The following is a 24,281-nucleotide window of genomic DNA, read 5'->3' on the forward strand; positions in this document are numbered from 1 at the left end:
CTCTAGTTTGGACCAAATAACAACCCAGTTCTACTGGTGACTCTAAAATTCCCGCTTCTCACCACTGTACATGCATTAAACCATTGGTATCCTTACAAAATAACTTCATGAACCAACACTGGATTTCAGGCAGCTTGCTCCATCCAATGGATATAAGAATATTTCAGTCATAGTCTGCATGTTTTCACACCAAAGTGAAGCCTTCCCTTGCAGACAGGCTACTGCCTCTTCTGTGGCTAAAGTCCTCCTGGGAAAGATTCTCCCTATCTGGGGAGCTCATCTTAAACTTCAGAGTGATCGAGGAACACAGTTTACTTGCCAGGCGTTTTGATAAATATGTGCTGTTTGGTCGCATTTACACTGTCATTGTGCTCACCAGCCTCAGTCCTCTGGCTTGAAAACATCGTTAAGACTCATTTGGAAAAATCTGTAGAAGCCCTCCAACTACCTCGACCAAAAGCACTGCTATTAGTCCCTCTAGTTCTCAGATCTGCCCCTTTTGGAACTCAAAATTCGCACCCTTTGAGATGGTCACAGGACACCCAATGCACTTGGCTCCTGCCTCTTTTGACCCACAGCTGATAAAGGAGAGATATTCCAATACTGAAAAGGGCTAATTGTTTCTATTAAAAATAACCATGTTTTGGTAAAGCAATCTTTTCACGCTGTGCCCTTAGGGAAAAAAGACCTTAAACATCATACCTTGCAACTGGAGATTTTGTTTGGTTTGAAAAGACGTCATCAGAGGAACTATCCTTCAACCTTATGGAAAGGCCTCTATCAGGTACTGCTAACCAGCTCTTGTGCCACCAAACTCCAAAGAAAAGACTCTTGGATTAACATGACACATCTAATGAAAGTGCCAAACCCTAATTGGACCTGCCCATCATCTGGTGACCTGAGAGTAAAGATTTCCCAGAACGGAAGCAAATGATGTCTGATGAGACAACTTTCCAAAGATACTCAGACCAGGCCTGTTGGAAGTTTGTTAACAGAATTTTGATGATATAATGCTTCAGATGATCTCCAATGTCTAGGATCTTGACAAAATATTAACTTTAGATGAAAGGACCTGAGAGTTCCCTACCCTTTTATGTCATTTAAATGCAACCTAAATAGGTTTGTAATCTTTGTACTTTCCCTCCGATTTGAGACACTACACTCAGGAGAGCTCCTTCCTGACACTGAATGACAAAAAGCCATGGAAGTCAGAAAACCCGACTCTTGATCAATGGTATTTTCAGAGAAAGATCTTGATCAAAAGGGGAGAAATGTAAAAAAATAATAAACCAGAAACCTCAATTAAATAGAGTTGGGAGCCAGAAGGAGGAGCTCTCACCTGTGACAACAGCACAGCCCAAGAGGAAAAAGAAAGACCTTCCCTTCCTGGCAACAACTCAGCCAAGGAAAAACCATGGACTTTTTGTTTAGTGTGGCCCTCCCAACTTCATTTTCCTCTCTATGAAGGCTTTCTCCTTCTCTTGCTGTTTGGGGATTTGGTGTGGCTCTCCACAGTTGCAGATCCCAAATCACAGTCCTCTACTGTCCCTTGAATCATCTTTGCTGGAGAAATATCTTCAGTCTATTTGTTTTAGGTCAACATCAGAATGATGAAGATATTTGTAAGGCCCTACATTAGAGACACTTGGCTAAAAGCAAGAAGTCATTACAAAGAGTAGAAGCATCTATGCATGGCATGAGGCCTTGGATGGTTTAGGAAGGGGGTAGCCCAGTGTGCAAAGTGAACAGTTGAGCTTTATTTCCATTTCTGGCCAACATGAGACCAAGAGGAGTCCCAAAAACTTACTTTATTAGCCTGCTCTGTTCGAACTGTTTTTCTGTCCCCTTTTCCCCACCACCTCACATCTCCTGCAGGACAGTACTTCCCCAGGAATCCTCTATATGGTTCTCATGGTGGGAGAATAAGAGGGTTGTCCTTCTGAGCTGGTCCTGGACACTCAGCAGAGCGCTTTTCTTTTGAGGGGAAGGGCAGGACAACCAGCTTCACCTCCATGGGCTCCAGGAAGAGGAAGGAGACATCCAGGGGTTCTCCTTGGGGATTGGTGGTTAGATCCAGCTGCACAGGGAAGGTCTCAACAGGGTCCTTTTCCTGGGAACCTTCACTTTTCTTATCCCAGTCAGGAAGGTACTGGACAGACCCTTTGGGCACAGCTTTGGCGGGTGAGTTGGTGGAAGCTGTGTTTTGCTGTTGGGGCTCTTCTGCCTTGGAGGGGTTTGCAGGTCTCTGGTTTACAGCAGCGTTTTCACCTCTAGAGGTGGGAGCCTGAAAAGAGAATGCTTTCAAATAAGGGAATGTCCTCCAGGAAAGTCCCTGCTATGCCTGGTACTAGATTATGCTGTTTGGTACCTTTCTGATGGAATTTTCAAAAGGAGATTAGCTAGATGGGCCTCTGATAAAAGGGATAAAGGGAATTCCCTGACATCTAGTGGTTAAGACTCTGGGCTTTCACTTGCCATGGGCCAAGGTTCAACTTCTGGTTGGGGAACTAAGATTCTACAAGCCATGTGGCCCCAAAAAATGTTAAATAAATAAAGGGTTAAAAATCAGAACAGGTAAGGACTAGGGGAAGCCAAAGCCTTTGGAAACTAGACTGTAAGTTTTACAAATTTTGGAGCTGAACAATGATTCAGAGAGATAACATGGCTTGTTCAAAGTCCCTAGTAAGCTGCCTCCCCACTCCTAGTAGTGGTGGCGGAAGCCACCTTTAATGATTGCTTTATTCTGTGCCAGGCCGAGAGCAGTCCCCTTCAATCAGATCCTCTGACCTATGTCTCATGGGGATCTGAAGAAGCTAGGTGTTGCAATCCCATTCTACAGAGGAGGCATCCAGGACTCAGTGAGGTAGGAACTTTTCCATGTCGACATAGCTTGTAGGAGGCAGAATAGGATTGGAACCCAGGTGGCCTGTCTTAGCCACCTCTCATATATACCAGGCTGCCTCATGGTAAGTGCTTAACAAATACTTGCAAAAAGGGATTCAGTATCTCCCTGGAAACAACTTCTACCTATGGTTCAGGATAAGACTCTTTGGGACACTGAATTTAATGTCACAGAGGGCTGAGCCATTCAAGCTAAATGAGTCTTACTTATGCTGTAGGGAACATGCTGTAACTAAAAGAAAGTGTAGTAGATCTTCAGTCAGCTACCTTGTGGATGTGGCCTTAGGGCATCCTGAATAAAGTGGTGATCATGGATTTTAGAAAAATAAAAGGAGAATGTAGGGTAGAGGCAATTAAATATAGATCATCTGCTCTTTTATTCACAGAAAGACAAACAACTTGACTAAAAAATACCTGTGAATTAAAGAAGGAGCAAGTTACGGAGATCGTCTTGCCCGGGTTTCCTTGTGATTCACTCAGAGAACCATGGCAAATACCAACAGGCTAAAGAAAAAGAAAATACAGTATTATATGTGCACATATGATCATAAGTGGAATCAACTTCATTTTTGCTTAGACACACAGCCAATCAACACTTTTATGCTGCCATGTAATAGGTGGTGGTGGTGGTGGTGTAGTCACTAAGTCATGTCCAACTTTTGTGACTCCATGGACTGTAGCCTGTCAGGATCCTTGGTCCATGGGATTTTCCAGGCAAGAATACTGAAGTCATTTGCCGTTTCCTTCTCCACTTGATCTTTCTGGACCAGGGTTGAATCTCTGTCTCCTTCATTGCAGGCAGATTCTTTACAGACTTAGCCACAAGGCTCTGAGCCAATTCTTTTGGAGGAAGAAATGGCAACCCACTTCAATACCCTTGCTGGGATAATCTGTGGACAGAGGAGCCTGGCAGGCTACAATCCATGGGTCACAAAGAGTCAAACACAGCTGAGGACTGAGCACAAGCCAACTCTTTAGATCATCCCTACCAATCAATCACCCAAACTAGGCTAAATTGCCTCCAACGAGAGAAACTCAGGATTTCTTCAGGAACGAACTCTATTGGAAAATTCTTTGTATTGAGCAGAAACCTATGTCTATAGGACAGACACAGAAATCCGGATCTCTTTCTCGGCCATACTTCTATCCTTGCATCAGCTAGAAAACTTGCTTTCATCCCTCATGTAGCAGCCCTTTATGTAGGTTTCCCCTGAGTTTTTGCTTCTCAGACAAGACTACTCTCAGCTCCTTAAACTTTATTTAAAAATAAAATGTTTAGTTTCTTATTATAAATGTAATAGTTATTTAGAATAGGATAAACAAGAAGAAAATGAAAAGATGCATGAAAGATATCCATTTCCTACAGTGATTTAATTTCTTTTCTTACATTTTTCCCAATGAATACACACTTTTTCTTCTAGAAAAATAGAATTATACTGTACGTAATATTTTATAACTCTCTTTTGTCATTTAACAATATGTATAATGAAATCCTTTTTATGATACTGCATAGTTTTTCATGATTTTCTTTATAATGGCTACCTAATATTCCTCTGTGTTATTTAACAAGTTCTCTTTTGTAAGACAGTGGATTAAATCTAAATTGTTGTGTTTAAACATTTTCACATATCCTTAGGGTAAATTCTTAGAAGATAAATTTTAGACTCATAGAGCATGTACTTTTTCAAGTGTAAACAGAGGGCCAGAGGAGAGCATAAAGATGGCGGAGGAATAGGACGGGAAGACCACGTTCTCCCTCACAAATTCCTCAAAAGAACATTTCAACGCTGAGCAAACTCCACAAAACAACTTCTGTAGGCTGGCAGAGGACATCAGGCAACCAGAAAAGCAGTCCATTGTCTTCAAAAACAGGTAGGAAAAAATATAAATGATGAAAAAGGAGACAAAGGAGGTGGGGAGGGAGCTCCGTCCCGGGAAGGGAATTTTAAGAAGAGAGGTTTCCAAACACCAGGAAACACTCTCCCTGCCGAGTCTGTGGCGAGTCTTGGAAACACAGAGGGCAACATAACAGGAAGGAAAAATAAAGAAATAATTAAAACCAAGAGATTACAAGCCCAACAGTAACTCCCCCAGCGGAAAAGCAGCACAGACGCCTGCATCCGCCACTGGGAAGTGGGGGCAGGGCAGGGACGCGCGGGAGGCGCGGGCTGCAGTGCTTTGTAAGAATCGGGCAGGAACGCCCCACGCGCAACCAGAACGATCTAACTTGCGCTAGCAAACCAGACTGTGGGATAGCTACCACGCGAAAAGCTCGAACATAAGACACCGCCAGGACCGAGCACAGAACAAAGGACGGAACGGAAAAAGCCGGCTGCAGACCATCCCCCGCCGGGGACAGGCAGCCAGAGCCTTAAGGACTGGAAAGGGGCAATTGCAGACCCGGAGAGACTTTACTTACCTAACTGCAAGCAGGCCTCTTTGCTAAGACTTCTGGGGGTGCTGGACACTCACAATCTGCCTCACGGGGGACGCCAGCGGTCCACCCAGAAAGCTGAGCAGCAGCGGCAGAAAAGGTGACACGCCGCGGCGATCGCGCTCGCCAAACTCCTGAGCTACTCGGACCCGGTAAGGGCACAAAACACAGTCCCAACCAAATCTGTGCCTCTGAGGGCGGCCTGAGCGCCGAACCTGAGCGGCTTGGACCGGGGAAGTGCACGCAGCCTAGGGCCGGCCCCAGACGGTTCCCGGCTGAGCATCGTAGAGCCGGAGCGGTTTGTGCGCCGCGAGAAGGGACAGGTCAAGTGGGGCTGAGACACTGTGTGCACATGACAGTGCTATTTGTTTGCAGCATCCCCCCTCCCCACAGCGCGACTGAACTAGTGAGCCTAAAAAACCAGCAAACGGAAGAAGTTAAACAGAGGGAACCACCTTGGAAGTGATCCCACATGGCCCAAAACATCAGAGAAGGGCCAGATATATTTTTACTATTTTTAAAATCATTCCTTTTTTTTTTCTTTTTTTTCTAACTTTTTTTAAATTGTTAAGTCTTCTATTTCTCCTCTAATTTTTATTACTATAACCTATTATTACTATTTTTTAAAAAAAAGACTTTTTTTTTTTTTTTTAAGGCAAACACCATATATAGCCTTTGGATGGTTGTTGGTGGTTTTTTGGGTTTTTTTGTTTTTGTTTGTTTTTTGTTTGTTTGTTTGTTTGTTTTAATAATTCTTGTTTTTTCTTTCTTTCTTTCCTCCTTTTTCCTTCTGCTTCTTTTCTTTAATATTGTATTTTTGAAAATCCAACCTCTACTCTAGATTTTTAATCTTTGCTCTTAGGTTTTTGTTGTCAATTTTGTACATTTAAAAACCCAAACTTCACTACCCAAGTTTACCTGAGAGCGAGATTACTGGCTTGACCACTCTCTTCTCCTTTGGACTCTCCTTTTTCTCCACCAGGTGGCCTCTGTCTCTTTTCTCCCCCATCTCTTCTCTATCCAACTCTGTGAATCTCTGTGTGTTCCAGATGGTGGAGAACACCTAAGGAACTGGTTATTGGCAGGATTTGTCTCTCTCCTTCTCATTCCTCTCTCTTATCCTCCTGGTCACCTCTGTCTACTTCCTCCCTCTCCTCTTCCCCGTATAACTCCGTAAATACCTCTGAGCGGTCCAGTCTATAGAGCGCACATAAGGAAGTGACTACTGGCTAGCTTGCTCTCTCCTCTTTTGATCTCACCGCATCTCATTCCAGTTACCTCTAACTACCCCCTCCATCTTCTCTTCTCCTTGTAACTCAGTGAACCTCTCTGAGTGTCCCTCAATGTGGAGAAACTTTTCATCTTTAACCTAGATGTTTTATCATCGGTGCTGTATAGATGGAGAAGTCTAGAGGCTACTGTAAAAATAAAACTGAAGACCAGAAGCAGGAGGCTTAAATGCAAAGCCTGAAAACATTAGAGAACTCTTGAATTCAGGGAACATTAAGCAATAGGAGCTCATCAAATGCCTTCATACCTACACTGAAACCAAGCTCCACCCAAGGGCCAACAAGTTCCAAAACAAGACATACCACTCAAATTCTCCAGCAACACAGGAACACTCCCCTGAGCTTTAATATACAGGCAGCTCAAAATTATTCCAAAACTTTTGACGTCTCATAACCCATTACTGGTCACTCCACTGCACTCCAGAGAGAAGAAACCCAGCTCCACCCACCAGAACTCCAACACAAGCCTCCCTAACCAGGAAACCTAGACAAGCCACTGATAGAACCCCACCCACAGTGAGGAAGCTCCATAATAAAGAGAACTCCACAAATTACCAGAATATAAAAAGACCACCCCAAACGCAGCAATATAACCAAGATGAAGAGACAGAGGAATACTCAGCAGGTAAAGGAACAGGAGAGTTGCCCACCAAACCAAACAAAAGAGGAAGAAGTAGGGAATCTACCTGAGAAGGAATTCCAAACATTGATAGTGAAAATGATCCAAAATCTTGAAATCAAAATGGAATCACAGATTAATAGCCTAGAGACAAGGATTGAGAAGATGCAAGAAAGGTTTAACAAGGACCTAGAAGAAATAAAAAAGAGTCAAAATATAATGAATAATGCAATAAATGAGATCAGAAACACTCTGGAGGCAACAAATAGTAGAATAACGGAGGCAGAAGATAGGATTAGTGAAATAGAAGATAGAATGGTAGAAATAAATGAATCAGAGAGGAAACAAGAAAAACGAATTAAAAGAAACGAGGACAATCTCAGAGACCTCCAGGACAATATGAAACGCTCCAACATTCGAATTATAGGAGTCCCAGAAGAAGAAGACAGAAAGAAAGATCATGAGAAAATCCTTGAGGAGATATTAGTTGAAAACTTCCCTAAAATGGGGAAGGAAATAATCACCCAAGTCCAAGAAACACAGAGAGTTCCTAATAGGATAAACCCAAGGCGAAACACCCCAAGACACATATTAATTAAATTAACAAAGATCAAACACAAAGAACAAATATTAAAAGCAGCAAGGGAAAAACAACAAATAACACACAAGGGGATTCCCATAAGGATAACAGCTGATCTTTCAATAGAAACTCTTCAGGCCAGGAGGGAATGGCAAGACATACTTAAAGTGATGAAAGACAATAACCTACAGCCCAGATTACTGTACCCAGCAAGGATCTCATTCAAATACGAAGGAGAAATCAAAAGCTTTACAGACAAGCAAAAGCTGAGAGAATTCAGCACCACCAAGCCAGCTCTCCAACAAATCCTAAAGGATATTCTCTAGACAGGAAACATGAAAAGGGTGTATAAACCCGAACCCAAAACAATAAAGTAAATGGTAACTGGATCATACTTATCAATAATTACCTTAAACGTAAATGGGTTGAATGCCCCAACCAAAAGACAAAGACTGGCCGAATGGATACAAAAACAAGACCCCTCTATATGCTGCTTACAAGAGACCCACCTCAAAACAAGAGACACATACAGACTGAAAGTGAAGGGCTGGAAAAAGATATACCATGCAAATAGAGACCAAAAGAAAGCAGGAGTGGCAATACTCATATCTGATAAAATAGACTTTAAAACAAAGACTGTGAAAAGAGACAAAGAAGGCCACTACATAATGATCAAAGGATCAATCCAAGAAGAAGACATAACAATTATAAATATATATGCACCCAATATAGGAGCACCGCAATATGTAAGACAAATACTAACAAGTATGAAAGGGGAAATCAACAATAACACAATAATAGTGGGAGACTTTAATACCCCACTCACACCTATGGACAGAGCAACTAAACAGAAAATTAACAAAGAAACGCAAACTTTAAATGATACATTAGATCAATTAGGCCTAATTGATATCTATAGGACATTTCACCCCAAAACAATGAATTTCACCTTTTTTTCAAGTGCTCATGGAACCTTCTCCAGGATAGATCACATCCTGGGCCATAAATCTAAACTTGATAAATTCAAAAAAATCGAAATCATTCCAAGCATCTTTTCTGACCATAATGCATTAAGATTAGATCTCAATTACAGGAGAAAAACTACTAAAAATTCCAACATATGGAGGTTGAGCAACACACTTCTGAATAACCAACAAATCACAGAAGAAATCAAAAAAGAAATCAAAATATGCATAGAAACTAATGAAAATGAAAACACAACAACCCAAAACCTGTGGGACACTATAAAAGCAGTGCTAAGAGGAAAGTTCATAGCAATACAGGCATACCTCAAGAAACAAGAAAAAAGTCAAATAAATAACCTAACTCTACAACTAAAGCAACTAGAAAAGGGAGAATTGGAGAACCCCAGAGTTAGTAGAAGGAAAGAAATCTTAAAAATTAGGGCAGAAATAAATGCTAAAGAAACAAAAGAGACCATAGCAAAAATCAACAAAGCCAAAAGCTGGTTCTTTGAAAGGATAAATAAAATTGACAAACCACTAGCCAGACTCATCAAGAAGCAAAGAGAGAAAAATCAAATCAATAAAATTAGAAATGAAAATGGAGAGATCACAACAGACAACACAGAAATACAAAGGATCATAAGAGACTACTATCAGCAGTTATATGCCAATAAAATGGACAACGTGGAAGAAATGGACATATTCTTAGAAAAGTACAATTTTCCAAAACTGAACCAGGAAGAAATAGAAAATCTTAACAGACCCATCACAAGCACGGAAATTGAAACTGTAATCAGAAACCTTCCAGCAAACAAAAGCCCAGGTCCTGACGGCTTCACAGCTGAATTCTACCAAAAATTTCCAGAAGAGCTAACACCTATCCTACTCAAACTCTTCCAGAAAATTGCAGAGGAAGGTAAACTTCCAAACTCATTCTATGAGGCCACCATCACCCTAATACCAAAACCTGACAAAGATGTCACAAAAAAAGAAAACTACAGGCCAATATCACTGATGAACATAGATGCAAAAATCCTCAACAAAATTCTAGCAATCAGAATCCAACAACACATTAAAAAGATCATACACCATGACCAAGTGGGCTTTATCCCAGGGATGCAAGGATTCTTCAATATCCGCAAATCAATCAATGTAATTCACCACATTAACAAATTGAAAAATAAAAACCATATGATTATCTCAATAGATGCAGAGAAGGCCTTTGACAAAATTCAACATCCATTTATGATAAAAACTCTCCAGAAAGCAGGAATAGAAGGAACATACCTCAACATAATAAAAGCTATATATGACAAACCCACAGCAAACATTATCCTCAATGGTGAAAAATTGAAAGCATTTCCCCTAAAGTCAGGAACAAGACAAGGGTGTCCACTTTCACCGCTACTATTCAACATAGTTCTGGAAGTTTTGGCCACAGCAATCAGAGAAGAAAAAGAAATAAAAGGAATCCAAATTGGAAAAGAAGAAGTAAAACTTTCACTGTTTGCAGATGACATGATCCTCTACATGGAAAACCCTAAAGACTCCACCAGAAAATTACTAGAGCTAATCAATGAATATAGTAAAGTTGCAGGATATAAAATCAACACACAGAAATCCCTTGCATTCCTATACACTAATAATGAGAAAGTAGAAAAAGAAATTAAGGAAACAATTCCATTCACCATTGCAATGAAAAGAATAAAATACTTAGGAATATATCTACCCAAAGAAACTAAAGACCTATATATAGAAAACTATAAAACACTGATGGAAGAAATCAAAGAGGACACTAATAGATGGAGAAATATACCATGTTCATGGATCGGAAGAATCAATATAGTGAAAATGAGTATACTACCCAAAGCAATTTACAAATTCAATGCAATCCCTATCAAGCTACCAGCCATATTTTTCACAGAACTAGAACAAATAATTTCAAGATTTGTATGGAAATACAAAAAACCTCGAATAGCCAAAGCAATCTTGGGAAAGAAGAGTGGAACTGGAGGAATCAACTTGCCTGACTTCAGGCTCTACTACAAAGCCACAGTCATCAAAACAGTATGGTACTGGCACAAAGACAGAAATATAGATCAATGGAACAAAATAGAAAGCCCAGAGATAAATCCACACACCTATGGACACCTTATCTTTGACAAAGGAGGCAAGAATATACAATGGAGTAAAGACAATCTCTTTAACAAGTGGTGCTGGGAAAACTGGTCAACCACTTGTAAAAGAATGAAACTAGATCACTTTCTAACACTGCACACAAAAATAAACTCAAAATGGATTAAAGATCTAAATGTAAGACCAGAAACTATAAAACTCCTAGAGGAGAACATAGGCAAAACACTCTCAGACATAAATCACAGCAGGATCCTCTATGATCCACCTCCCAGAATTCTGGAAATAAAAGCAAAAATAAACAAATGGGATCTAATTAAAATTAAAAGCTTCTGCACAACAAAGGAAACTATAAGCAAGGTGAAAAGACAGCCTTCTGAATGGGAGAAAATAATAGCAAATGAAGCAACTGACAAACAACTAATCTCAAAAATATACAAGCAACTTATGCAGCTCAATTCCAGAAAAATAAACGACCCAATCAAAAAATGGGCCAAAGAACTAAATAGACATTTCTCCAAAGAAGACATACGGATGGCTAACAAACACATGAAAAGATGCTCAACATCGCTCATTATCAGAGAAATGCAAATCAAAACCACAATGAGGTACCATTTCACACCAGTCAGAATGGCTGTGATCCAAAAATCTGCAAGCAATAAATGCTGGCGAGGGTGTGGAGAAAAGGGAACCCTCCTACACTGTTGGTGGGAATGCAAACTAGTACAGCCACTATGGAGAACAGTGTGGAGATTCCTTAAAAAACTGCAAATAGAACTACCTTATGACCCAGCAATCCCACTGCTGGGCATACACACAGAGGAAACCAGAATTGAAAGAGACATGTGTACCCCAATGTTCATCGCAGCACTGTTTATAATAGCCAGGACATGGAAACAACCTAGATGTCCATCAGCAGATGAATGGATAAGAAAGCTGTGGTACATATACACAATGGAGTATTACTCAGCCATTAAAAAGAATTCATTTGATTCAGTTCTGATGAGATGGATGAAACTGGAGCCGATTATACAGAGTGAAGTAAGCCAGAAAGAAAAACACCAATACAGTATACTAACACATATATATGGAATTTAGAAAGATGGCAATGACAACCCTGTATGCAAGACAGCAAAAAAGACAGATGTGTATAACGGACTTTTGGACTCAGAGGGAGAGGGAGAGGGTGGGATGATTTGGGAGAATGGCATTCTATCATGTATACTATCATGTAAGAATTGAATCGCCAGTCTATGTCTGACACAGGATACAGCATGCTTGGGGCTGGTGCATGGGGATGACCCACAGAGATGTTATGGGGAGGGAGGTGGGAGGGGGGTTCATGTTTGGGAACACATGTAAGAATTAAAGATTTTAAAATTAAAAAAAAAAGTAAAAAAAAAATAATAAAATAAAATAAAATACAACAACAACAAAAAAAAAACAGAGGGCCAATGTAAATCAAGAGAAAACTACAACTACAGGTCCAGTAATGAGAAAAGAGGAACCAGAGATCAAATTGCCAACATCCGCTGGATCATGGGAAAAGCAAGAGAGTTCCAGAAAAACATCTGTTTCTGCTTGATTGACTATGCCAAAGCCTTTGACTGTGTGGATCACAATAAACTATGGAAAATTCTGAAAGAGATGGGAATACCAGACCACCTAACCTGCCTCTTGAGAAACCTATATGTAGGTCAGGAAACAACAGTTAGAACTGGACATGGAACAACAGACTGGTTCCAAATAGGAAAAGGAGTACGTCAAGGCTGTATATTGTTGCCCTGCTTATTTAACTTCTATGCAGAGTACATCATGAGAAATGCTGGGTTGGAAGAAGCACAAGCTGGAATTAAGATTGCCAGGAGAAATATCAATAACCTCAGATATGCAGATGATACCACCCTTATGGCAGAAAGTGAAGAGGAACTAAAAAGCCTCTTGATAGAAGTAAAAGAGGAGAGTGAAAAAGCTGGCTTAAAGCTCAACATTCAGAAAACTAAGATCATGGCATCTGGTCCCAAATAGATGGAGAAACAGTGGAAACAGTGGCTGACTTTATTTTTTGGGGCTCCAAAATCACTGCAGATGGTGACTGCAGCCATGAAATTAAAAGATGCTTACTCCTTGGAAGGAAAGTTAGGACCAACCTAGATAGCATATTCAAAAGCAGAGACATTACTTTGCCAACAAAGGTCTGTCTAGTCAAAGCTATGGTTTTTCCAGTAGTCATGTATGGATGTGAGAGTTGGACTATAAGGAAAGCTGAGTGCCAAAGAATTGATGCTTTTGAACTGTGGTGTTGGAGAAGACTCCAGAGAGTCCCTTGGACTACAAGGAGATCTAACCAGTCCATCCTAAATGAAATCAGTCCTCTGTGTTCATTGGAAGGACTGATGCTGAGGCTGAAACTCCAATACTTTGGCCACCTGATGCGAAGAGCTGACTCATTTGAAAAGACCCTGATGCTGAGAAAAATAGACAGCAGGAGGAGAAGGGGAGGGCAGAGGATGAGATGGTTGGATGGTATCACCAACTCGATGGACATGAGTTTGGGTGAACTCCATGAGTTGGTAATGGACAGGGAGGCCTGGCACGCTGAGGTTCATGGGGTCACAAAGAGTCGGACACAATTGACCAACTGAACTAAACTAAACTGAATGTGAAAAGACTTTAGACTCTTTTCTCTAATCCTCTCTTATTCTTCTTGAAACTCAGAAGAGCCACAATTAAATTGCAGGAGGGGTAAAAAGAACAAAAGGACAGGCCTTGACTCCTTCTTCACAGCAGGTCCTAAGCTCTAGGTCAGGCTTGAGCCTCAGAGAGGAAAACGCTTTGAATTGGATATGAGATAGAAGTTTTGACTTAGAATTGACTAAAAGGAATTTTTTAATAACTGAAAGTGAATCTTAATAATCTAAGTGAAATCATTCTTAATACTGAAACTAGTGATAAGAACTAGAAACTAGAAAACTATGTGATCTGCTCAAGATGGTATCAAAAAGTGAGACAGGGAGATTCCAAAGAAGATGATAAAGATGTTTTCCCAATTATTTTTTAATATTCAATTGACTGGTTATAAAAGTCTTTAAAAAATTTATTTATTTGGCTTCATAGGGTCTTGGTTGCAGCATGTGAGATCTAGTTCCCTGACCAGGAGTCAAACCACAACCCTCTGCATTGAGAGCACAGAGTCTTAGCCACTGGGCCACCAAAGATGTCCCTATAAAAGGTTTTTGAGAGACATAGTTCAGATTCAAAGACACAAACAGGTTGAAAGTTAAAAGATGGACAAAGTTTTACAATGCAAGCAGTAATCAAAAAGAGTTGGGAATGACTGTACAAATATCAGACAAAATTGATTTTAAGACAAAAATTGTTACTAGAGACAAAGAAAAACATTTTATAATGATAAAAGGCTGAATTTATCAGAAAGACACAACTATAAATATCTGTGCTCTTCACAACAGATCCCCAAAGTACATAAGCAAAGCCTGACAGAATTCAAGGAAGCCATAGGTAATTCAACAATAATAGTTGGAAACCTCACTTTCAGTAATGAATAAAACAAGTATGCAGAACATCAACAAAGAAACAGAAGTCTTGAATAACACTATAAACAAACTAAACCTAACAGACAACTACAGAATGTTTTACCCAACAATAGCAGAATACATTCTTCTCAAGTGTACATAGAAATTTCTCTAAGATATACCTTAGGTTAAACGATAAAACAAGTTTCAGTGAATTTAAAAGAACTGAGATCACACAGAGTACTTTCTCCAACCACAATAGGATGAAATTAGACATGAATAAAAGAAGGAAACTGGAACTTTCACAAATATGAGGAAGTTAAATAACTCTCCTAAGTAACCATTCGGTTAAAGAAGAATCACAAGGAAAATGAGAAAATATTTTGAGATGGATGGGAACAAAAATAACATGAATAACTTGTGAGAATCAATTCAATCATTGCTTAGAAGATAATTTATAGATGCAAATGCTTTTGTTAAAAGAGAAAAAAGATTGTAAATCAATAACGTAAGTTTCTACTTTAAAAAGCCAGAAAAAAGAAGAGTAAACTAAGCCCAAAGCTAGCAAAAAGAAGGTTATAATAAAGATAGAGAGGAAACATATAAACTAGAATCTAAAAAAGTAAAACAAAAAAATAATTGAGACTTAAAATTGATTTTTTGGTGGGAAAAATTAATAAAATTGACAAAGTTTTAGATAGACAAAAAAAAAAAGACTCAAACTACTGAAATTGAAATTAAATAGGGTACAATACCTTTAATATTTTAGAAAGAAAAATGAAGTACTATAAACAATTGTATGCTGTCTAATTAGATAAGCTAGATGAAATGGATAAATTCCTAGGAAGATATGAACTATCAAAACTTGCTCAAGAAGAAATATAAAATCTGAATAGATTTATCGCAAGTAGAGAAATTGAATTATTAGTCAAATAAACTTCCCACAGAGAAAAGCCCAGGCCCAGATGGTTTCATGGGTGAATTCTACCAAATATGTAAAGAAGAATGAGCACCAATCTTTCACAAATTCTTCCAAAATAAAACAGAAGAGGGAAAATTTCCCAACTCATTTTATGAAGCCAATGTTACACTTATATGAAGATCAGGCAGAGACAACACAGAATAACTACAGGCCAATGTCTCTTATAAATATAGATTTAAAATCTTTAAAAACTGGCAAACTGAATTCAGAAACATATAGAGGGATTAAACATCATGATCAACTGTGACTTATTCCCAAAGCACAAGGTTGTTTTAACATACAAAAATCATTGGTATATACAATACTAATAGATTAATGGAGAAAAAAACCAAATGATTATCTCACTAACACAGAAAAAACATTTGGCAAACTCTAGCACTGTTTTTCAATAAAAACATCTAACAAACCTAGGACTAGAAGGGAACTTTCTCAACTTGATAAAAAGCAACTATAAAAAGCCTACAGTTACCATCATATGCAATAATGAAATGCTGAATGCTTTCCTCCTAAAATCAGAAATAAGATAAGGTTGTTTGCTCTTCCCACCTCTATTTAACATTGTACTGGAAGTTCTAGTCAGGAAAGTTAGGTAAGAATTAAAAGTCATTCAGACTGGAACGGAAGAAGTAAACTATATCTCTTTGTAGAAGACATGATCTTGTATACAGAAAATCCTAAGGACTCTACTAGAAAACTGTTAGAAATAATAAACGAGTTCAGCAAGGTCACAGGATATAAGGTGAAAATGTAAAACCCAACTATATTTCTATTATATTTGCTATGAATAATCCAAAAATAAAATGGAAAAGTCAAATATCTTATATCAGCATCAAAGACAATAAAATACTTAGCTATACAAAAAAAGTGAAAGTTTTTTACACTGAAGACTACAAAATATTGTTTAAAGAAATTATGTAAGTCCTAAACTGATGGAAAGACTTCCCATATTCATGGACTGGAAAAATTAGTATTTTTAAGAGGATAGTACTTTCTACATTTGGCCTAGAGATTCAGTGAAACCCCTATCAAATTTTCTGCTTTTTAAAGATAGAAACTGATGAGCTGATTCTGAAGTTGACATATTATAAAAACTCAAGGGATTCAGAATACTCAAAGCAATATTGAATAAGAAAACAACATATGAGGACTCACACTTCCCATTCAAAATTTACTACAAAACTACACTATTGGAGATAGTGTGGTACTGGTACAAGAATAGATATGCAGATCAATGGAATAAAATAGAGGGTATAAAAATAAGCCCTTACCTTAATAGTCAATAGGTCTTTAGAATGCATGTCAATACAATTAAATGGGGGAAATAATAGTAATAGTCTTTTCAACAAATAGTGCTGGAACAACTAGATATTCACAAGCAGAAGAATGAATTTGAACCTCCTAACTCATACCATATACAAAAATTAACTCAAAAATGGATCAGAGACTTAAAGCTAGAACTATAAAACTCTCAGAGGATTACATAGGAGTAAATCTTAGTGATCTTAGATTAGACAATGGATTCTTAGATATGATACAGAAAGCACCTTCAACAAAAGAAAAAAAAACAGGATTTCATTAAAATCAAAAACTTTTGTACTTCAAAGAACATCATCAAGAATAGAAATGAATAGAAAAGTCAGATAATGGGAGAAAACATTGGAAAGTCATATATCTGATAAGGGAATCATATTCAGAATATGTAAAGAATTCTTACAATTCAACGATACAAAGACAAATAATCCAATATTTAAATGACAGAGGATTTGAATAGATGTGTCTCCAAAGAATACATACAAATGGCCCAAAAGCATATTAAAAGATACTCAATATCATTAGCCATTAGGAAAATTCAAATATAACCAAAATGAGAGACTACTTCATACTCAGTAAGATATCTGTAATAAGAAAGACAGATAATAGTAATGCATGCATAAGTGCTAAGTCATTTTAGTCATGTCTGACTCTTTGCAACCCTATGGACTGTAGCCTGCCAGGCTCCTCTGTCCATGGGATTCTCCAGACAAGAATAATGGAGTGGGTTGCCATGCCCTCCTCCAGGGGATCTTCCTGACCCAAGGATCAAACCCACTTCTGTTACATCTCCTGCATTGGCAGGTGGGTTCCTTACCACAAGCATCACCTGGGAAGCCCAGATAATAATAGGCATTGACAAAAACATGGAGAAATTGGAACCCTCACACATTGCTGATGGGGATTGTTAAATTGGTGTAGTCACTTTGGAAAAGTTTGCTGTTAGTCAAAAGGTTAAACATAGAATTCTCATGCGTGTGTGATTAGTTGTTTAGTCATGTCTGACCCTTTGAAACCCTGTGGACTCTAGCCCACCAGGCTCCTCTGTCCAAGGAGTTCTCCAGGCAAGAATACTGGAGTGGGTAGCCATTCCCTTCTCCAGGGGATCTTCCAGACCCAGGGACCAAACAGGGGTCTCCTGATTTGCAGACAGATTCTTTACTGTCTGAGCCCCCAGGGAAGCCTAGAATTCTCATATGACCCAGCAATCCCACTCCAAGGTGTATACCCAAAAGAAATGAAAACATATGTATACATAATAACTTATAGACAGGGAATTCCTTGGAAGTCCAGGAGTTAGGATTCAGTGCTTTCACTGCCATGAGCCTGGGTCAACCCTTGGTTGGGGAACTGAGATCCTCTGAGTGATGTAAGGGGAATGACTGCTAATGGATGTGGAATTTCTTTGAAGGTTGATGAAAATATTCTAAAATTAGATAGTAGTGATGATGGTTCAACTCTTTGAATAGACTAAAAAGCACTGAATTGTACACCTTAAAAGGGTGAATTTTATGGTATATGGTATGTGAATTATATCTTAATAAAACTTGTATTATAGCTAAGTGAATAATGGGGGGAAACAGCTTGCATTTTGCTTAATTGTGCTATAATCCACTGTGCCAATTGACATTCCTACCAGGTGTGCCTCAGATGGTTTCAAGGTGGTACATTTGCCATCTTGGCTGCTTTCTTTGAAATAAGTCCTGTTTGATTTCATCCTTCTTAATAAAGAGTGGTCCAAGGAATGGAACATCATGATGTATTCCAAATGTAACTGGTTTTGTTCAGATAAAAGTAAGGCCACTACCAATCACTGAGAGATTTATCTATATTTTATAGCCTCCTGTGATCATTTTTTGCCAAGGCACCACATTGTTGATGAAAATTGCATTTATGATCAAATGTTATTGCATCTGGGCCATCTTTAACTAATCAGTTGCTTCTTAAGGTGAATGAAAGTGTCTTGTGCACTACAACACTTCATGTGTAATTTTACACATTATAAATACACATAGATGATCTGTGAGCACAAATCTTGAGTTATGAAAATATTCAGCAGTACTCACCACAGAGTCAGGGAACTCCAGTGCACAGCTGCTACCCTGCGACTTCATACATGGTGATTCTTTGATCAAATATTCCACAAAGTAGGCAGGGCCAAACACCCACTAGTATGAAACAAGAGGTGAGAAATGAAAATCAAACCTTCCCAAGTGGTGCCACAACTCAGCTTTGACAACATTAGGTTTACAGAAACCACACATCCCCAGAGTCACTGTCAATAAAGGTCGCTTTTTGTCCCTGTAATCCCCACCATGACCAAACTTTGTATTATGATTTTGTTATTTAGAAAACGTAGCTTTTTCCATACCTTTCTTCCCTTCTTAAGGATTTAAATGGGCTCAAAAACCTTCCCTTGGGTGAGCTTATTTTTCCCCATGTAAATTTGTTTTTAAGTTAACTTTTCTCCGTATGATAGATACCAACACAATCCAGATACAAATGAACACTTCCTCTAACCCATAAAACTCAATATGCACTCCTGTATTTAAAACACAGAATAGAAGTTGACTTGCTAAGTGGTCTGTGGTCAACCAGATGTGGGACTGTGGTAATAAACAGTGAACCTAAGTAGAATACCCCATGGAGACCATGAGTCCATTACCCTTCTTGCCTTCAGGGCAATGAAATGAAATCAAATCACACAATGCTAGTGGAAATCCCACAGACCAACTCAGAAACTAGACACAATTGAATGTGCATCAAGGTTACCAAGGTAGGAAATGAGGAAAAGGCTCTTAGGATCTAATCGAAGGGAGTGCCTTGATAACCATGGCAAGAATTATGAGACACGCTGTTGTAGCTGATGTTTCAGACTCACCTGACTAAAAGTCTTGGTGATTTTGACAACAGAATACTGCTTTGAGGGGCTCCCACTGTTGTATTTTGCAAGAGACTCAGTAGCAGTTTCCATGTACCTGGGGTTTGACAAATCATAGGGGCTGGTGCTGGGGCAGTCAGGGCACATCATGATGATCGCACTTCGAGAAACTATAAATGCCGAAGAGAGCAAGTTTAAAATTAAACTCCTTAATGATGCATAATTCTGTAAATCACGTGATCACAACAGAGACAGAGATCAAAAGGAGAAAAAATAACAGTGAGCACTGTCAAGGACGGAGTGGGAAAGCATTATTTAGAAATTTAGCTTTCTGCAGAGTGTTCTACAAGGAGCATGTATTACTTGCATGATTTAAAAAGAAACAAAGCAATATTTTTTTCACCTTACACAAATCTTTTTACCCTAGAAATTTAGTTTAAAAACACATAATATAGGACAGTTGACCCTTGAACAACATGACAGTTGGGGTTCTGACCCTCCATATAGTCAAAAATCCCAGTTTAACTTTGTTTTGAGACCTCTGTATCTGTGGTTCTGTACCCACAGATTCGATCAACCAAGTATAGTGTAGTATTATAGTATGTATTTCATGAAAAAAAAAATTGATGTATAGTTCAAACACATGTTGTTCAAGGGTCAACTTGTATTGATTTTACAAACATTTTCCCAGTTAGCTCACTGTCTTCCACCATCGCTGCCTCTATAAAGAGAACGAGTTGGGATTTCTTTACTGACATGTTCTATTCACCTTTTAGTCACCAGCACCTAAAATAATGTCTGACACATGGACGGTGCTTAGTAAGTGCCTGCTGGATGAATGAGTGAGTGAATGACATATGGAAGGTGGAAACACACCCTCTTTGGCTAGACAATGTATGTGAGCTGGAAAACAGAAGTTGATCCGATCACTGTATGACTGAATAGGTTAGTCACACTAACGATACAGCTAGAATGTGTGACTGGGAGGGGCTGGGGGTGGCATAACTAGTGTAAAAGTCACACTAGGAAACTTGTCTAGCAGTTGTTCTAACAAAGCAAACACATTGCTTTCGTCAACTGTGGTTTTATTTGGATGTATTTGGGTATATTTTTGGGGAGTGACATCCACGGCTTGTCACTCCCAGGCACATGTCATTGCCTGACCTCCCATACCTCTGGTACCTAGGACTTCCATTTCAGACTTGATCTGTTTTACTAGTTGTTGTCCTTGAATTTATTTTAGGTGAGTCTCATCTTCACAACCAGGAAGGTTTAGCTCTGTTGCCTTGTCCTTCAAAGGAACCAATGGTATTGTTATCACCGAGACCTTGTTAGAAATGCAGAATCTCAGGCTCTACCCCAGATCTACAGGAATCAGAATCTGCGCTTGAATGAGATCCCTCAAGGGAGTCACATGCACTTAATAGTTTGATGAGTAGCCATCCTATTTTCCCATGCTGTGGATGCTTACTTTTCAGGACCCAGAATGAATGTATGTATTTGTTCATTTTTTCAACGATATTATAGACTTCTTACCCTTGATAGGGGGAGGAGGAAATAGTAACCCACTCCAGTATTCTTGCCTGGAAAATTCCATGGACAGAGGATCCTGGCAAGTTATAGTCCATGGGGTCACTGAGTCTGACACGACTGAACCCGCACACAAATACACACACCCACTTGATAGGAACTGGGGGAGAGTTGTAGCAGAGAGGGAGAAGGGATAAGATGTTCTACAAGATATAAGACAGAGGACCCCATTCCAGGCAGTGCATGGTCTGTGCTCCATGAGTGGTTAGGGTAAAGTTGTATAGGGATGTAGAACAGGAAAGCACAATTTCTTGTTTGTTTCTGTTCTGTTTTGTTTTCTTGAATAGAGAACACAGTAGAAGAAGCAGCCTTGGCAATGATCTTTAAAGAATGCTTAGGAGTTCCAAGGGCAGAGGTTATCTGTGGAGGGTATCCTCAGCAGAGGGAGAAACACAAACTGGATGCAGAGATTGGAGAATGTGACGTGTGTTCAGAAAACAGTGAGTCATCTGGTTGAATGGAGTGCAGAATCGGTACAGTCAGTGAAATAAGGCACAGATAGCTAGAAAGGAAGCCTGGGGACCAGTCATGGAGATTGTGCCATTTACATCAGACTGAAAATTTAGGATTTGATGTAGGACACAATGTAGAGCTTTTGCAGGTTATTTAGAAAGATTAATTGTGGGAAGAGGAGCAGTGCAAATGCTGGGTATACAAAGAACCTGGCTTTGGGATGAATAAGAAGTGAGGATGGGAGAAACCCTATACACTACAGCATAGGAGAGTTAAATGCTCTTTCTTCATCTGTTATTAAAATGAAAAAAATGAAAGTGATCTCTTACCTGGGCGAAGAGTACAATTATAAGCAGGTAAATAGAAAATTCTTTTTTCCTTATTAATGTAAAATATTGCTTTGCATTGGCCATAAACCTAGAACCAAAAAATGCACTTCATGACACAGTGGAATGAACTAAGACTTTAAAAAATACCCCTGAAATGAAACTGGACATTTCATTTTTAAGGAACAAGAAACTCAAGGTCAATTTTCATAGTTTTTGGGTGGAGTAAACTGCCAGCTGATCATTAAAAAATTTAACCTTCACCTGAGACACAGCTTGACTTCTTCCCAGCCTCCTTCCTGCTTAGACGTGACTGTGTGTAAATGAGCTCTAACCACAGCCAAGTGAGCAGAAGGGATGTATACCCACTTTTAGGTCTAGCCTGTAAAGCCCTCCCACACGCTATCTGCCCTCCATGCTCTTTCCCTTTCCACTGCTTGATGCAATGAGCATGGTGACCACTGAAGCTACGAGGTGAAGCTACAGAGTCTAGGGGGCCACAGCATGGAAGTATCCAGTCTCCAAATCACTCCTGGAGGAAAGCCCCTTCCTCATCAAGGATTTCTATTTTAAACTTTACATGAATGGGAAACCAAGGTCTGTCATTTTGCAACTGATATATCCTTTTTGGTGTATGTGTTATAGCAGCAGCAGCAGCTGCTGCTGCTGCTAAGTTGCTTCAGTCGTGTCCGACTCTGTGTGGCCCCATAGATGGCAGCCCACCAGGCTCCCCGTCCCTGGGAATCTCCAGGCAAGAACACTGAAGTGGGTTGCCATTTCCTTCTCCAATGCAGCTATTGATGCACAAATATATTTTGTCTATTAAGCTGGTGCCTAACAAACATAATTCACAACAGGGTATATAGACTGTTTTGCTTTCCCAAACCAGGTAGGTGCAGTTTGACAAGTTTGGTTAAATGACTAGAAAAAGACATCTTTGCCAAACAGTTCACTTCTAGATACTTATATCACACTTATACCACGTATAAAGTTTCATATAAATTAATGAAAATAATCTCAGGATAGATGAAAACCAAATGAAAACTGATGATGCTCTTTTCAAGCCTATTCAATGGCCATCTTTAAAAGGATCAATTCTGACTCCCTTTAGGTTCTGTGATACTATGAAATCCTTCCATAGCACCTCTGAGAGCACACATACCACAGCCCTCCCTCTCCCCAGCCTCAAATCTCATATAAAGTGTTCTTGAAAACAAAATAAAGAAGAGAAAAACAAATTTCAAAGCTCCCCTGCCATTGCTTCTACAGTTTTCCTTAAACATACATCCAGAGCACTATACCTCAGATCTTTACCCCTCAACTTAAGCCTAGCTCAGAACCTACAGGAAGGTTTTGGAGGCAGAAAAAAGTTTGGGGGCAACATTTCTATTCTGAGGTCATGACCCCAGTGGGAGCATCAGAAACCCTGTCTGATTAAATTCTTTCTTCTATCAAATTGAAATAATCACATAGGCACCCTGCCCCAGAGATTATAAAGAGGGACATTTAAAGATGGCACATGTTGAATAATCTTCATCCTGTAGACAGAGGACACCTAGTTTCCCCCCTCAAGCTCCTGGGGAAAGTACTCACCGATTCATGAAAGATCCTCACCCCACAGTTCTTCCATGATGTCCTGCTGAGCACATGGCAGCCAGTCTCTAACACATCCAGTGTGAAATAGAACAGAGATCCCAGACCAGCCTGTGCAAGGGGGAAGAGAAATGCACAACCCACATGAAGCAGAAACCTCTAATGACCAGCCAAGAAACTCTGCTTTATGGCAAGGCCAAAGGCTCTGATGTTTGTGAAGTGTTCCTGTAAATGATGGGACACGTTTCAGAGTGGATACCATTAGCACTTGTTTCTAATACTACTAAGAGGCAGTAGCACCCTAGCAGGGGAGAGCAGCGTGTACTCAGCAGGTTTCTGACTCGGAAAGCACCAGCCAACAGGTGTCTCTGGGTTCCCACGCCCTGGCCAGCCTCCCCAGCTTGTGCAAACACCTGCCCCGCCGGGGACCACCACTTACCTCCTGTCTGTGTTCACGGGCATCGCTCACTCGGTTGAGGCTCAGCACGTAACCATCCTTTCGGTCCCTGTTGATGTCCTGCAGGATGTCATTTGCGATATCCAGCACATAGGAGCTGTTGCAGTCAAGGGAGAGGAGAGGCGAGGGCCTGGCGGCTGGCTGGGGTGGAGAGGCAGCCCAGCAGCCCATGGCCAGGGTGCAGAGCACCAGGAGTAGGAGCACACTCATCCTATGGTAAGAAGGGGTGAGTGT

At 39.7% G+C, this 24,281-nt stretch overlaps 1 protein-coding gene across 1 annotated transcript; it reads right to left on the reverse strand.

Moving 5' to 3' along the window:
* Positions 1-1,909: 1,909 nt before the first annotated feature.
* FETUB (fetuin B) lies at positions 1,910-24,257 on the reverse strand. Its single transcript, XM_052647574.1, has 7 exons — positions 24,030-24,257; positions 23,591-23,701; positions 22,001-22,088; positions 19,629-19,798; positions 18,814-18,915; positions 3,316-3,405; positions 1,910-2,284 (listed from the first exon to the last, which is right to left on the reverse strand). Exons 1-7 carry the CDS (start codon positions 24,255-24,257, stop codon positions 1,910-1,912), a joined length of 1,164 nt encoding a protein of 387 aa, XP_052503534.1.
* Between the last annotated feature and the right edge of the window lie 24 nt (positions 24,258-24,281).

This window comes from Budorcas taxicolor, chromosome 1, assembly GCF_023091745.1.
Source record: "Budorcas taxicolor isolate Tak-1 chromosome 1, Takin1.1, whole genome shotgun sequence".
Classification (NCBI taxonomy): Eukaryota; Metazoa; Chordata; class Mammalia; order Artiodactyla; family Bovidae; genus Budorcas; species Budorcas taxicolor.

Coding starts and splice junctions, on each gene's coding strand:
- FETUB (XM_052647574.1), bottom strand. CDS start 24,257: ATGAGTGTGCTCCTACTCCTGGTGCTCTGCACCCTGGCCATGGGCTGC. Junction 19,799..22,000: donor TAATTGTACTCTTCGCCCAG/GTAAGAGATCAC, acceptor CGGCATTTATAG/TTTCTCGAAGTGCGATCATC. Junction 3,406..18,813: donor TGGAGTTCCCTGACTCTGTG/GTGAGTACTGCT, acceptor CTTTTTCTTTAG/CCTGTTGGTATTTGCCATGG.